At 38.8% G+C, this 14836-nt stretch overlaps 1 protein-coding gene and 1 pseudogene across 4 annotated transcripts in view; one reads left to right on the top strand and one right to left on the bottom strand.

Moving 5' to 3' along the window:
• Positions 1-14836, top strand: part of LOC102547022 (uncharacterized) — a 158568-nt gene that overhangs the window by 86711 nt on the left and 57021 nt on the right. For 2 of the 4 annotated variants that reach the window (XR_015635489.1, XM_087581869.1), the window contains one exon: positions 8950-9063. The exons of the other annotated variants lie outside the window; for them this stretch is intronic. Coding sequence is in view for 1 of the 2 variants with exons in the window: in XM_087581869.1 (XP_087437995.1) it covers positions 8950-9063 (114 nt within the window). In the remaining variant the exon portion in view is untranslated. The remainder of the gene's footprint in view (positions 1-8949; positions 9064-14836) is intronic. 4 annotated transcript variants of the gene reach the window in all.
• Psma6-ps2 (proteasome 20S subunit alpha 6, pseudogene 2) lies at positions 9082-9881 on the bottom strand (annotated as a pseudogene).

The raw sequence follows: 14836 nt of genomic DNA, 5'->3' as shown, positions 1-14836 counted from the left end.
TTTCTCTTCTAAAGAAGATATTTGAAAACTCATAGTAAAGATGCATTTCTTTTGCCATTTTTCTATCTCTATTTCCGTATTAAAAATTTCTCCCTGGGTAAAACTAATCTGGACATAGAAATACTTTCAAAATCAGCACCCAAAGTACTAGAATAATTCATAATTGATACAGTTATTAATGATGTATCATTAACGATGACTCACTAAGAGGTGTAGCAGAGGAACAAGAAATTACAGGTTGTGTCTACTCTGTACCTCTCCAACGATTCTTTCTAATTTTAGAAAGTCGATAGAGAAGCAAACGAGAGAATGGTAGAATTTCAGGGAGCAACACTGAATCTGCTCTAATTCATCAAAAATAAATCATTTACATGACTGACACTCAAATTATTACTATTGAAATTATTTCAACATTCCTTGTTAGTAATGACATCACACAGGTTGAGAATTTTCTGTGGTAAGGCATTAAGAGCAGGGATCCTTTGTATTAATTTTAAAGTAAGAGAATTTCCTGATTGTCGTGGATACATGTTATTGAAAACTCCTTTGAGTTTTGATGTTAGAGGTTTTATCTCGTGCTTCTTTTAAAATCATATTCTTAATAGAAAAAGATTTACATAAGAAAAAAAGAAACATCCCTGGAGGATGGGCCATGGCCCTGCCTCACAGAACTGGAGTGAGAATCCCACGAAGCATGTGGAGAGTATTCACAAGAACTTTGACCTTCCTCTTATGGAGTGAGTGAAGTGGAATGGGGGACAAGGCTCAGAGAGCCAAGGGCTAGCCGGTTCATCACAATGAGACCACGCAGGTATTTTGTGGTACCAGAGCTGTCAAAGTGGAATTCTGTGGAAGACTTGTAGGGATTGAGACTCACAAAAGAATTCTCAACAAAGTAAGAACCTCTACTGTTGCTGTAACTTAGTTGGCCAAGGCCACAGAGTTCTCTTCAGGGAGAACGCCTGGATCTGGAGTGACCTTCTCAAACTGTCGCAGACTAACTAACCTGGAAACCTGGGTCACCAGGGCAGGGAGGTTTGGCTGGTGGTAGAAGAGTAATGGGGAATGACAAACAGAGGTTGTGATAGCTGTTTGTGGTTCTAAACTAGACTACCTCTGGAATTAACTAAAACACAAGTGGGTGGGTATACCTATGAAGGATTTTTTAAACTAAATATTTTGAAGCAAGAAGTATGACTTAATTCAGATTTTTTGTGGTGGGAAGATACACCTTTAATTTGGACCACACCTTCTGGTGGTAGCCTATATAGAGGACATGGAAAAAGGAAGCATTTTCTCTTTGCCTGATTGCCATCACTTTGCTGCCAATTTCATTCCTTCACTGGCACTGGAGCTTACTTCTTTAGGATTCTGGTATATACCAAAGCCCAGCAAAGACATATAGCATTATGGACTGAACACATGTTGGATTTGGGGGCTTTCTCTTGGTAGACAGCCATTGTTAAAATAGCTAGATTATAGCCTGTAAATCATTCTAACAACCATATAAATGTATATGTATATGTATTTGTATATGTATATGTATATAGGTATACATATGTCTACACACATTTAGAATTATACATTCACACACACTTTCATTCTAACAGTTTGTTTTGGTGTGTGTGAGTATAGTGTGGGTAAGCATTTAATAAGTGACATAATTCAAGAGGGAAATTCTAGACCTTTTGTCCCCAGAACCAGGAGTCCTGAAAATTGCCTATGTTTCTCTTTCTACAGCATATGCAGAAACCCACAATGACCAATCCAATAAATTTAGATGTGGTAATATTGTCTCCCTATAAATCAATATTTACTACACAAGAAGAATATAAGAGTTGAGAAACTTCGAGCCACTGACATTAACTAACAGGAGTTGTAATTCTTCTGCAGGAATTTTATTTCAAACTTTGAGGAAAATCACCTCAGCTATGTTTTGCCAAGTGTAGGGAGAACATAACCATGAGGAGTAAAGAGAGCTTTGTCTGGGTGTACCCTGCAATTCATCAAGAATACATGTCAAATACAGTGAAGTAGACTATCGCCTTGATCTTAAGACTTGATCTTGAGCCAGATTTCTGGTTATGCAGAAAATCTGTACAGGAGGGTATTGGGAGCTTGTTTACATGGAATGCACCTCTGCCTGAGGAAGACCTGGCTGTCCTAACAGTGGTGCTTTTTGCTCTTCAAAATTTGTACTAAACTAAGGGTGAATCTAACAACAGACAATGTCCAGAATCTAAGACAACAAAATTCATTTCTGTCTGATTTACCTCATTAGCCTGAAACCCTGCCTCAACCTCTTTAGTAAGTAGTTCAAGAGGCCATACCACATCCTCTGGGGTAATGAATCCAGGAAGGAAAACCACAGCCTGTGCAACTAACACCCATTGGTGTGACTGTGGTCAATGACCATGTTTCCTCTTTTGACTCAACTTCCAAATCAGAACCAATGAGAAAAAGACAAAATTGCTCTCCAAACCAAACATACAAGACATTCTATATCTGTCAGCCTCTTTCCCATTTTCTTAGGGGCCACAACTTCTACAGAGAGTTTATCTGATGGCTTCCTCTGCTTTCCCATGAAACATTCCCACTTCATTGTGTACGTTTGCTTCCCTGTTGTTATGCTTGCACCCTGAACACATCCCCTGCTTCTTCCCACTTGGGTTGTTTCCACCTCACACCTCTTTCTGGAGTGCATGTTTGTTTCCATGAAATAATGGTGTTTAACACTAATCTGTAAACTAGCAGGGAGTAAAATGAGTACTTCCAGAATGGCACTGTTTTAAATCATGCAGCCTGAGTTATCCAAAGCCCTAGTTTGGAAATCATTGACTCCAGGGTTACAGAATCTTATGAAAAAAAGAAAAAGAATTCTATTGAGGTATAATTTATACAGTGTGTAATTTACTCTCTGAAGTGTATAGTTCAGTTATGTTTGGTATCCTTATACATTACACTGCCAATTCTCCTCTGGGAAACTGCTTAGATTTACAAATCCTGGAGGTTTCCCTTTAAACTCTAATAAGATTGGGCCCATACTTAGCTATTGATTTCAGAAATTTCAGTTCATCATGGCAAGAAGGAACTATATTGAGTAGAACTGTTTAGCTCATTGTGGTCAGGAAACAGAATAAAGGGTTACAGCAAGGTCCCAGGTCAAGATGTAACTTCCAGGCAACCACAATGACTTACTTAAAGTTAGGGTCTGGTACCTTTCATCACCTCCCAATGATGCTGTCATATTATGAATTCATTAAGAGACTGATTCATTCCTTAGGTCTGAGCCCCCATGGACTAATAGTCTTTGGAATCAATATCACAGATTTGTTCAGAGGTGTGCCTTAGTAATTTTCTAGATAAAAATCTCATCATGCAATGTGTTTGCCTCAATTACTTTGTCTATTCTAGGTCTTGAGTGTGGATTTCTGTGTGATTTTGATTCCATTTGTCTAATTACCCAGTATCCTCTATGTGGCTTTGGTAATGAGAAGGTGCAGATCTTGGTAATGTTGCTGCTGGTGCAGCATAAGAAGCTTGAGGAGCAGCTGTGCCATCTGGAGTAAATGGTTATAAAAAAATGGTCACTTTGAGTACTGTGCTGGCTAGTTTTATGTCAGTTCGACACAAGCTGCAGTCACTTAGAAGGGACCACATTTAAGAATGTACCCTTATAGAAAGCCCTTGGTCTTGCCAAGGTTGGACACCCCCTCCCCCAGTGCAGGGGAATATGGGGGAGGGCAATAAGGGGGATGAATAGGGGGAATACCCATATGGGGGAGGTGGAGGGGAAGGAATGGGGGCCTATGGACATGAAACCAGGAAGGAGAATAACCTTTGAAATGTAAGTAAAGAAATATATAATAAAAAATTTAAAAAAGAGGAACATTAGGAAGAGATGTATTAGAGGCATGGTAGAAGGAAAGAGAAGTGGTAAATGGTGTAATTCATAACCTGAAAAAATAAAAAAATAAAAGGTTCTTAATAAAAAGAATATACCCTTATATGATTAGCCTGTGGGAAATCCTGATCCATTTTCTTGATTGCTAATTGATGTGGGAGGGCCCAGATTATGGTGGTCCTTGGTGTATAAGAAGTCAGGCAGTGCACTCCACGAGGAAGAAGCCAGTAAGTAGCATTATTTCATGGCTTCTGTATGGGTTCCAGCCAGAGTTCCCTGCTATGGCTTCCTTCAGTGATAGTGTGTGAGCTGAGAACTGTAAATGGGAATAAACCCTTTCCTTCCCAATTTGCTTTGGTCAGGGTGTTTTATCACAGCAGTAGAAAGCCTAAGAGCAGAAATCCTTGCAGTGATAGCATGAAGATAGCATGGTTATTGTATCCACTTCATGAGGAAGAAACTAAAGCTCAAAGTGACTTAAGTTAATTACATTATATACCAGCGCTGGACTTACTATTCAGACTCAGGCTACTAGACCCCAGAGACTTGTTTATAATCTTGTTGTGTTGCTTTGCCTTCTCAAAAAAGGAACAGATGCTTAGAAGATGACTTTGACTTCTCTAGGTTCGAAGGGTTGTCAACATACAATTTACCTGAAAATTAATCACAAAGTAAAAGCGCTAAAAGTCAAAACCACTCAGCAAAATAAAGAGTTTAGTAAAGAGTTAATAAAATACGCTGGAAGCTTTACAAGGCTTGCTTGCCAGGTTAGCTCTTGGTGACCCATGGGAATTTAGAATTTAGGTTGATTCCTATCCTTCCACCTGGTAAGAGGGATTCTAGTACACAGATTATATACACAATGTGTTGATGACTTAGGCTCCTTCTGGGACTCTGAAAACTTGGTGAGTACACAATAGGTGTGCCTTTGTGATCAGAATGTAGCAAATGCTGAGCTTCTTATGAGCTCTCTGGTAGATCCTATTTCACATGCAATCTCACATTCAAAATTGGAGGAATCCAATGTCTCCTGTCTTGGGGATGGGTAGGAGAGGACTCCAGAGTCTAGGGTAGGGGTTGTACCTGGCTTAGATCTTGCCCTTGGCATATATTTCTGTTGTCAATTTAGTTTGTATCATTTGATAAAATAGATCACAACTAAAAGTATAGTTATATGTAGGTCTGTGATCTCCCCTAGCAATGACTTAAACTTGGGGTAATACTGGGGACTTCCATCATCATTACTTATACGGAATTTTTATACACAGAGTGGAATTTTATTTGAATCTCCAGTCTGATTGTAGGGTCAGGGTTATAGAAGAGACTGGCTATGGTTGGTGGAGATTGTCACATTCACAAGCCATAAAGAACATAGAGAATTAAAATGTGAATTAACAGCTGGGTATAGTGGCCCCCACCTTTAATCCCAGCATCCAGCATTCAGGATACAGAGGTAGATGGATCTCTGTGAGTTCAAGTCTGGCTTGTATACATTATGAGTTCCAGGACAGCCAGAGCTGCATAGTGAGACCCTGTCTCAAAAAAATGTGAATTAACAATAAATAAAGTAACATTGAGGTTGAATGCTGAATTCTTGGCATAGTCTTTGAAACACTAGATTAAAAACATCAATTAAAAAATACAAGTGTCAGAAAAAGAAACTGCTTGTGGGTAATTTGGAAAGGTCATTAAAATTAGAGTAAGACTAGACATGTAGTTGTACAAATAGGAATATTTTTACAATCTTTAAATTAATTCATATCTACATTTGGAAGAAGAAAGATCCTAATCATTGAAAAAAAGAGGTGCTTTAGTGGTCATTTCCAATGTTCACTTCTAACATGAAAGAACTGAGCAGGAAATGTGCGCTTTGCTATGGAGCAAACATTACATGTAGAGTTCCATCTTTATTTTATAGATTCTGCAGAAGTATATATTAGAGTGCTTAAAATGTTATTTATTTAAGAGTTATTTATATAAATGTGTGTGCATAGTGGCACATGCCTTTAATTTTATCACTCTGATTAATGGCAAATCAGAAATAATAGAGCTGCCTTTTATTTACAATTTAACTCACATAGGGGAACTAACATTTAGTGGATCTGTCCTCTGTGTAGCCTACCAGAAGAACCTGGAAAACTATTTATTTCTTATTTCTACATTCTTCACTCTAATCTTTGACTTGACTTCACTCAAAAATCATTTATGATCTTCCTTTTGGTTCACACTTCAACCTGCAATCTTGGATTGGCATACTACCCTCCATCCCATAGCTCTTAGGAGGCCTGCTCCAGCCTGACATACCGAGTGAGACAAGCATGCAAAAATCCCTTCCCTGCCCTCCAGCAAGCCCAGCAGTGATGAGCTCTGCCCCATGCTATTAGAGCTCCATCCTCTTTCCAGTCCACACCTGAATCTGGGATAGAGGATCAACACATCACTCCCCACCCCACAACTCCACCCTGCCTTACAGGAGGCCTGTTTCACTACCAGGCCAGGCAACACCAGAGATAACCAGATGGCAAAAGGCAATCACAAGAACATAATCAACAAAAGTCAGTGAAATATGGCACCATCAGAATCTAGCTCTCCTACTACAGCAAGCCCTGGATATCATAACACACCTGAAGGGCAAGACTGTGACCTTAAATCTCATCTCATGATGATGACAGAGGGCTTTAAAGAGGATATAAATAATTCCCTTAAAGAAATACAGTAAAACACAATCAAACAGGTAGAAGCCCTTAAAAAGGAAACAAATCTCTTAAGGAAATACAGGAAAATACAAACAGGTGAGACATGGAAGTTACCATAGGAAAAAATTGATATATCAGTCAGAGAAAATGCCAAACATAAAAAGTTTCTGAGGCAAAATATCCAGAAAATTTAGGCCACTACGAAAAGACCAAACCTAAGAATAGTAGGAATAGAAGAGGTTGAAGATTCCCAGTTCAAAGGGCCAGAAAATATCTTTAACAAAATCCCTAACTTAAAGAAAGAGATGGCTATAAATGTACAAGAAACTTGCAGAACACTAAAGAGATTGAACCAGAAAAGAAAGTCCCCCTGCCACACAATAATCAAAACACTAAATGTACAAAACAAAGAAAGAGTATTAGAAGTTGCAAGGGTAAAAGACCAAGTAACCTATAGGCAAACCTATCTGACTTCTCAACAGACTCTAAAAGCCAGAAGATCCTGGAAAGATGTCTTGCAGACCCTAAGAGACCACAGATGCCAGCTGAGACTATTATACCAAGCAATACTTTCATTCACCAAAAATGGAGAAACCAAGATATTCCAGGACAAAGGCAAATTTCACAGTTTCTTCCTACTGATCCAGCCTTATGGAGATACTAAGAGGAAAACTCCAAGACAAGGAGGGTAACCACACCCAAGAAAACACAGAATCATCTCACAGTAAAACTGAAAGAAGAGGATCAGACACACCAACATCAAAGTAACAGGAAGTAACAATCATTGTTCATTAATATCTCTCAATATCGATGCACTCGGTTCACCAATAAAAAGACACAGACTAACAGACAGGATACATGATAAACAGGATTCATCACTCTGCTGCATGCAAGAAACAAACATCACCAATAAAGATAGACACTACCTCAGAATAAAGGGCCAGAAAAAGGTTTTCTAAACAAATGGACCCAAGAAACAGGCTGGAATAGCCATTCTAATATCTAATAAAATAGACTTTTTTTCCCTTTTATTTTTTTTTTATTATTAACTTGAGTATTTCTTATATACATTTCAAGTGTTATTCCCTTTCCCGGTTTCCAGGCAAACATCCCCCTCCCCCCTCCCCTTCCTTATGGGTGTTCCCCTCCCAACCCTCCCCCCATTGCCGCCCTCCCCCCATAGTCTAGCTCACTGGGGGTTCAGTCTTGGCAGGACCCAGGGTTTCCCCTTCCACTGGTGCTCTTACTAGGATATTCATTGCTACCTATGGGGTCAGAGTCCAGGGTCAGTCCATGTATAGTCTTTAGATAGTGGCTTAGTCCCTGGAATAAAATAGACTTTTAACCAAAAGTTATCAAAAGCAATGGGAAAGGACACTTCATGTTCATCAAAGGAAAAAATCCACCAACATGAAATCTCAATTCTGGACGTCTCTTCCCCAAATACAAGGGCACCCATATTCATAAAAGAAACTTTACTAAAGCTCAAATCACACACAGAACCCCACACAATAATTATGCAGGACACTTCAACACCCCATCCTCATCAGTGGACAGTCATCAAAACAGAAATTAAACGGAGAAACACTGAAACTAACAGATGTTATGAACCAAGCGGATTTACCAGATATCACCAGAATCTTTCACCCCCAAACAAAACAATATACCTTCTTCTCAGCATCTCATGGAACCCTCAACAAAAATGCCATATAATTGGGCACAGCAAAAGTTCCAACAGATAAAAGAAGATTGAAAAAACCCCTTGCATCTTATCAGATCACTATGGATTAAGGCTGAACTTCAACAACAGCAGGAAGAACAGAAAGCCCACATACTCATGGAAACTGAGCAACTCTACTTAATGATCACTTGGTCAGGGAAGAAATAAAGAAAGAAATTAAAGATTTTTCTAAAATTCAATGAGAATGAAGGCACAACAAACCCAGATTTATGGGACACAATGAAATCAGTCCTAAGGGGACTGGTTCATAGCATTAAGTGCCTTCATAAAGAAATTGGAGAGATTTCATGCTAGTAACGTAACAGCACACCCGAAAGCTCTAGAAGAAAACAAAGCAAACACACCCAAGAGGTGTCGAGGGCAGGAAATAGTCAAACTCAGGGCTGAAATCAATCAATTAGAATCATAGAAAACAAAGACAAGAGCTGCTTCTTTGAGAAAATAAACAAGATAGACAAACCCTTAGCCAAACTAACTAAAAGGCACACAGACAGTATCTGAAGTAACAAAATTGGAAAGGAGAAGGGAGACATAACAGGAACTGAGAAATTAAAAAAATCATTAGTTTTTTCCCCCCCAAAAGCACTGTTTTTTTTTTTTTTATACAGAGTCTTAACCAGTCAGTGGCAGGAGGACTGGGAGAGTCTCCATCTCCAATCCAGGACCTCTATGATGTCGGTTTGCTGTTACCAAACACACAGGCACATGGCATCATGGATCTGGTAAGCTGGTAAGAGTGTTCAGTCTCTCTCAGCTAGAACAACAAGGTGAACATAATCCCTGCTTCTGTAAGAATCCTGAATATAGGATTTTCAACTGTAACTACTCCAGCTTCTATTTCTCAAGGATTGAAATCAATCAACAGAACAGTAGACAGGCATGTAATTGCTGTTTCCACTGTCTATTCAAATGTCCAATCAAATTTCTTCTTCACTTTTTCAAGGAAACTGGTTGACTCTGTTTAACTCCTGCTGTGGTGGCTTTAAAGCCACAGCTGTAGCCTACAGGATCACACATGTAGACTCGAGGGCCTTGCTCTTCATCTATACCAATTAAAATCATACAACAAACCAAGTGCCCTCATTTCAGCATTCTATGTGTAGATTTGAGAAATATCAGCAATTCTTTTACACAGCACGTCCACAGGAATCTCATAGCCATATTTGTATTTCCAGTTAGCTGCCTCATAGTGTGCCCTCTGTACCTGGGATCTGCTGTCAGCTGTCACTCCTGTCACCACACAACCAGTGCTTTCTGTTATCTTGAATAAGTGAGTCACTGTGCTGGAATTCAGTAGTTTCTCAGGTACTTTCTTCTGTGTGACAATAACTGCGCAGTCTTTTCCTCTGACAGCTACAGATGTAAGCCCACTCTGGTTAATAGCCTTAAAAGCATATTCTACTTGGTAGAGTCAGCCCTTGGAGGAGAGAAAATAGTAATGTGATGGTCAAAACTGGTGCTGGAACGATGGGACATGGCAATCCTGCTATTTCAAACACAGTCTGCCAAAATTATTCGATCTTTTTGTTCTTTTTTAAGATTTATTTATTTATTTATTTATTTGTTTATTTATTTATTTATTTGTTATATATAAGTTCACTGTAGCTGTCTTCAGACACACCAGAAGAGGGCCTCAGATCTCATTACAGATGGTTGTTAGCCACCATGTGGTTGCTGGGATTTGAACTCAGGACCTCTGGAAGAACAATCGGTGCTCTAAACCACTGAGCCATTTCTCCAGCCACAAAATCATTCGGTCTTATTTCAAAAGCCTGTACTCCACATAACTGGAAAATCTAAACAAAACTGATAATTTTCTAGACAGATACCACTTACCAAAGTTAAATCAAAATCGGGTAAACCCAATATTCCTCTAACCCTAAGGAAATAGCAGTAATTAAAAGTCTCTCAAACAAAAAAGCTCTGGGCCAGATGGTTTTAGTGCAGAATTCCACCCTGGTACCTAAACCACACAAAGACTCAACAAAGAGAATTTCAAACCAATTTCACTTATGAACATTGACACAAAAATACTCAGTAAAATTCTAGCAAACTGAATCCAAGAACACCTCAAAGACATTATCCACGGTGATCAAGTAGGCTTAACCCCAGGGATGCAGGGGTGATTCAATATACAAAAATTTGTTAATGTAATCCACTATATAAATAAACTTAAAGAAAAACACCACATCAAATTAAATGGAAAAGTTGAAGCAATCCTACTAAAATTAGGGACAAGATAGTCTCTCCATCTCTTCAATACAGTACTTGAAGTTCTGTATTGAACAATTAGACAACAGGAGATCAAGGGGATACAAACTGGAAAGGAAGAAGTCAAGTTTTCACTGTTTGCAGATGATATAATTGTATAGATAAAGTGACCCTAAAATTCTATCAGACAAAGCCTGCAGCTGATAACCAACTTTAGCAAGGTGGCTGGATATAAAATTAACTCAAATAAATCAGTAGCTTTCCTTTCCTCAAAGGATAAATGGGCTGAGAAAGAAATCAGGGAAATGACACCCTCACGCTAGTCAAAAAATAATACAAAACATCTTGGTGTAATTCTAACCAAGAAAATGAAAGATCTGTATGACAAGGACTTCAAGTCATGAAGAAATAAATTGAAGATATCAGGAGATGGAAAGATCTCCCATGCTCATGGATTGGTAGGACTAACACCCCCAGCAGTGAAAATGTCCACCTTACCAAAAGTAATCTATACATTCAATATAATTCCTGTCAAAATTCCATCACATTTTCTTATAGACCTTGAAAGAGCAACTCCCATATTCATAAGGAAAAATAAACAACCCAGTATAGTTAAAACAATCCTGAACAATAAAAGAATTTCTGGAGGAATCACCATCCATGACTTCAAGCTATACTATAAAACAATATTGATAAAAACTTTATATTATTGATACAGAAGCAGGAATGTTGATGAGTGGAATAGAAGACCCAGAAATAAATCACACACCTATGGAAAATTGTGGGTCCTAAAGTGGGTAGGAACTCCACAGGAAGACCAAACAGTATCAACTAACCTGGACCTCTGGGAACTCTCAGAGACTGAACCACCAACCAAACAGCATTCACAGGGTGGACCAAGGGCCCTGGAACATCTGTAGCAGCTCAGTTTCCCTGTGGGTTCCCCAACAACTGGAACAGGGGCTGTCCCTAAAACTGTTGCCTGACTGTGGAATCAGTTCGCTGACTGTGCTGACAGTTCGCTCCTTGTGATAGAGGATGTGCCTAATCCTGCAGAGACATGATGTGCCAAGATGGTGGGGGTATACCCCGGGGGTATCTTCTCAGAGGAAAAGGGAGGGTGGATGGTCTGAGGGACCCTTGGAGGTGGACTAGAGAGGGGGAGACAGCTTTGGGGGTGTAAATAAACAAATCTTAAAAAAGAATCATTTACAATGGTTTTCTGAAGGTTTTCTTTCTTTAATATAAAGGTGTTCTTTAACATCATGCAAACTGATATAATTGATCATCAAATGTTTCACTGAGGAGTACATTTTTTAAAAAGCCTAGGATTTATAACTTTTTCCTAACCAATAATTTGTTGTCTGAATAATCTGAAAATATTTGAACATGTTAAATAAATGTCTGTAATCTGGCAAAAGGAGTAATACTAGAGATTACCTTCTGTATACACATAAATGGTAGAGAGAAAAAAAATGTGTATTTGTGCTGCATTGCAACTGATGTATGAATGGCAGAAAAATGATGCTGAGACTAAAACCTGGCTTGCTGACCAGCCTTCAAGAGACAAGTTGTACCTTTTTGAGGTTGTTTGCTAGAAGTCTCAGTGGTAGAAAAAGACTTTCTTTTGTTTGTCTTATATTACAACTATTTCAAAATAAATACATATACTTATTAGCATGAAAATTTTAACAAAGTATAACACTTAGTAATTGGAAGCATATTTTATTATCGTAGAGTACTTTAAACGTCTCAGACATTCAGTTGCTTTGGAACTAATGCTACAACATTTAGCTTATTTTCTGAAAGTTTTGCAGAAAAAAATTACAATGCAGATAGTGCATATATTTTATATGATATTGATATAACTTTTAACTCGAAAAAAAACCAAATGCAAAGAGTTTATTCAATGCATTGGAATGATACTGTTAGGAGGGCAAAACAAATAACTTCAGGGTTGAAGAGCAATTGCACAAATTTAAAAGTAATTTCCTCAAGCAGAAATAAACCAAGTAGCTCTGAACACATGTTATTTTACTCATGTCAAATAAGTAAATTCAAAATGAGTGTAAACAACACTCATTAAATAGAATGTAGGCAGTCACTGTAGACTCTGTGTGTAATTTTCTTGACAACTTTTTATTACTCACTGGGCTTCAGTGCCATTCAGAGAGGAATGGCAGAAATTGTAAGGTTGGAAAGGTTGAGAAAAGGGTTGCTCCCATCTAATTGAATACATGTGTGTGTGTTGCTGAGGTTGGAACCGAGGATATTATGTACTTTAGACCAGCTCTCTCCGTGTAGCACTAACAGAGGTTTCTTGAGTTTACATGTAGAGCTCCATTTACTAATAAGTGTGTATATATTTATACTAAGTAGTTAAGTAGGTGATAGTAAGGTCTTTGTAGATTTTAATTATACAGATACGTTAATTCTACATCATGTAGGAGGCACAGTTTACAGAAAGCATTAGAAAAACACAGTATTGTTAAACATGCAAGCCTTTTTGCTTCAAGGTAAGAACATGTGTAACAGCTATCACTCAGAAGGCTGGAGTAGAAGTTGTCTAACAACCTGGTAGTCTTTTGCTATCCTACAGAGCCAATCTTCACTTAAATCTCCCCCAATCCTGAGCATTGTTTTGGTCCTAATCATGAGCACTGTCTCTCAGTAAATAGAACCCTTGCTCGTGAATGAGGTCTCATGTACTTACATAAGGATACATTCTCCATCAAGAGAACGTATCCTTATGCTTATTATAAACCTTTCATCCTTAGGCCCCTCCCCTGCACATCGTCTTTCAGTCAATAGAACTCATTCTTTTATTTTAACTTTTTATTGATTCTTGGTGAATTACAAATCATGTACCCCAATCCCACCCATCTCCCTGTCCCTTTGTATTCATCCTCTGCCCTTGCAGCTTCTACCTCGAAGAAAATAAACAACAACAACAACAACAACAACAATAGCAACAATAGCAACAGCAACAGCGGCAACAGCAACAACCACCACCAAAACCTCATCATGGAAGCTGCAGTGTGTCACACAGTATAGCCTTTTGTCCAAACATCCTTATATGCAAATGTTCATTGCAGTAAGTCTTTGATCTGGTATGGGGCCTCTGGCTTCTACACCATTAGTACTTTATCATCACCTGGATTATTTTCGGATATCTTATTGTTGCCCTAAGTCATGGAGATCCTGAATCTTTGAATCTATAGTACCAGCCCCCTCATCAGGTCTAGCAAGTCATAAAGCAGGCAGATGTTAGGGTGGACCAATTCAAAGCCCTGGGTCTGGACTTGGGAGGTAGGTGAACTGGTCAGCCCACCAGTACTCCTACATCCATACCACCAGGGCCAGCTCTCCAGCACTGCCCCAGCTAGCTCATCTAATGCCACAGCCAGAAAGAGAGGGGTAGGGACAGCTCTCCTGTGCTCACAAACTTGAGACCAGGGCTGGTTCCCCCACTTCCCTACTTAGTGTCTAGACTTATTCTTACGGTAAAGGTCACAAGTACTTTGCTGCACAGGGAAGTTTTGATGTAGCCATCCCTGAAGTTTATTATGATAACCATCATAGGGAGACTTTTTTTTAAAGTTTACTGTGCTTTAATGCATAAGCAAAATAAACCATGAGGTTAGACTCTGGAAGTTTTGACCAGCACTTGCTGAAGTAGATCTGACTGAAGTTCTTCACCTTGTGATGATCATTTCCCTGCCAGTCATGACACTTGCAGGGACTATGACAATATTACTTCATAATGTATTATGTTAAATAAGTAGAAGCAAGTCCCATTCTGTTGGTTATGAATACAAGAAGTCAATTGACAGTGTGAAATTTTGATTTTGGTATTGTCTATTTCAATAGTGACTGTAGAGTTCATTACCATTGAGTATTGAAAGGTCAAAAACTTGATCAGCACAGAATGTTAATTTTGACATCATCTTGCCAGGGAAAGAAAAACGTGAATGTTTGAGGCAGGAGAATTGAAAGAAATGCTTTTGGGAAAGCGATGCCTGCTTTATTTTACCAATTTCCAGCTCCACTTTTTTTCTTTATATTAGTGTAGTCATTCTGGTGAATAGAGATTAGCATTATGTTAAAACAGCCCTCCCTTGTGTCCCCTTCCAGGTGCTCTCCACAGCTGCTATGTTCCCATATTCAGCCTTTCTACCCCAGCCTCTCAAGTGCTAGGATTATAGGCATGTGCCAGCATGCCCAATTGGAAAAGGCAGCTTCTACTAAGCCTCTCAGTGACTTTGCATCTTAATATTCACACTA

Source organism: Rattus norvegicus, chromosome 13, assembly GCF_021556685.1.
Source record: "Rattus norvegicus strain SHRSP/BbbUtx chromosome 13, alternate assembly SHRSP_T2T, whole genome shotgun sequence".
Taxonomy (NCBI): Eukaryota; Metazoa; Chordata; class Mammalia; order Rodentia; family Muridae; genus Rattus; species Rattus norvegicus.
Note: the sequence above shows the minus strand (reverse complement) of the source record. Positions and strands in the feature narration are given on the sequence as shown.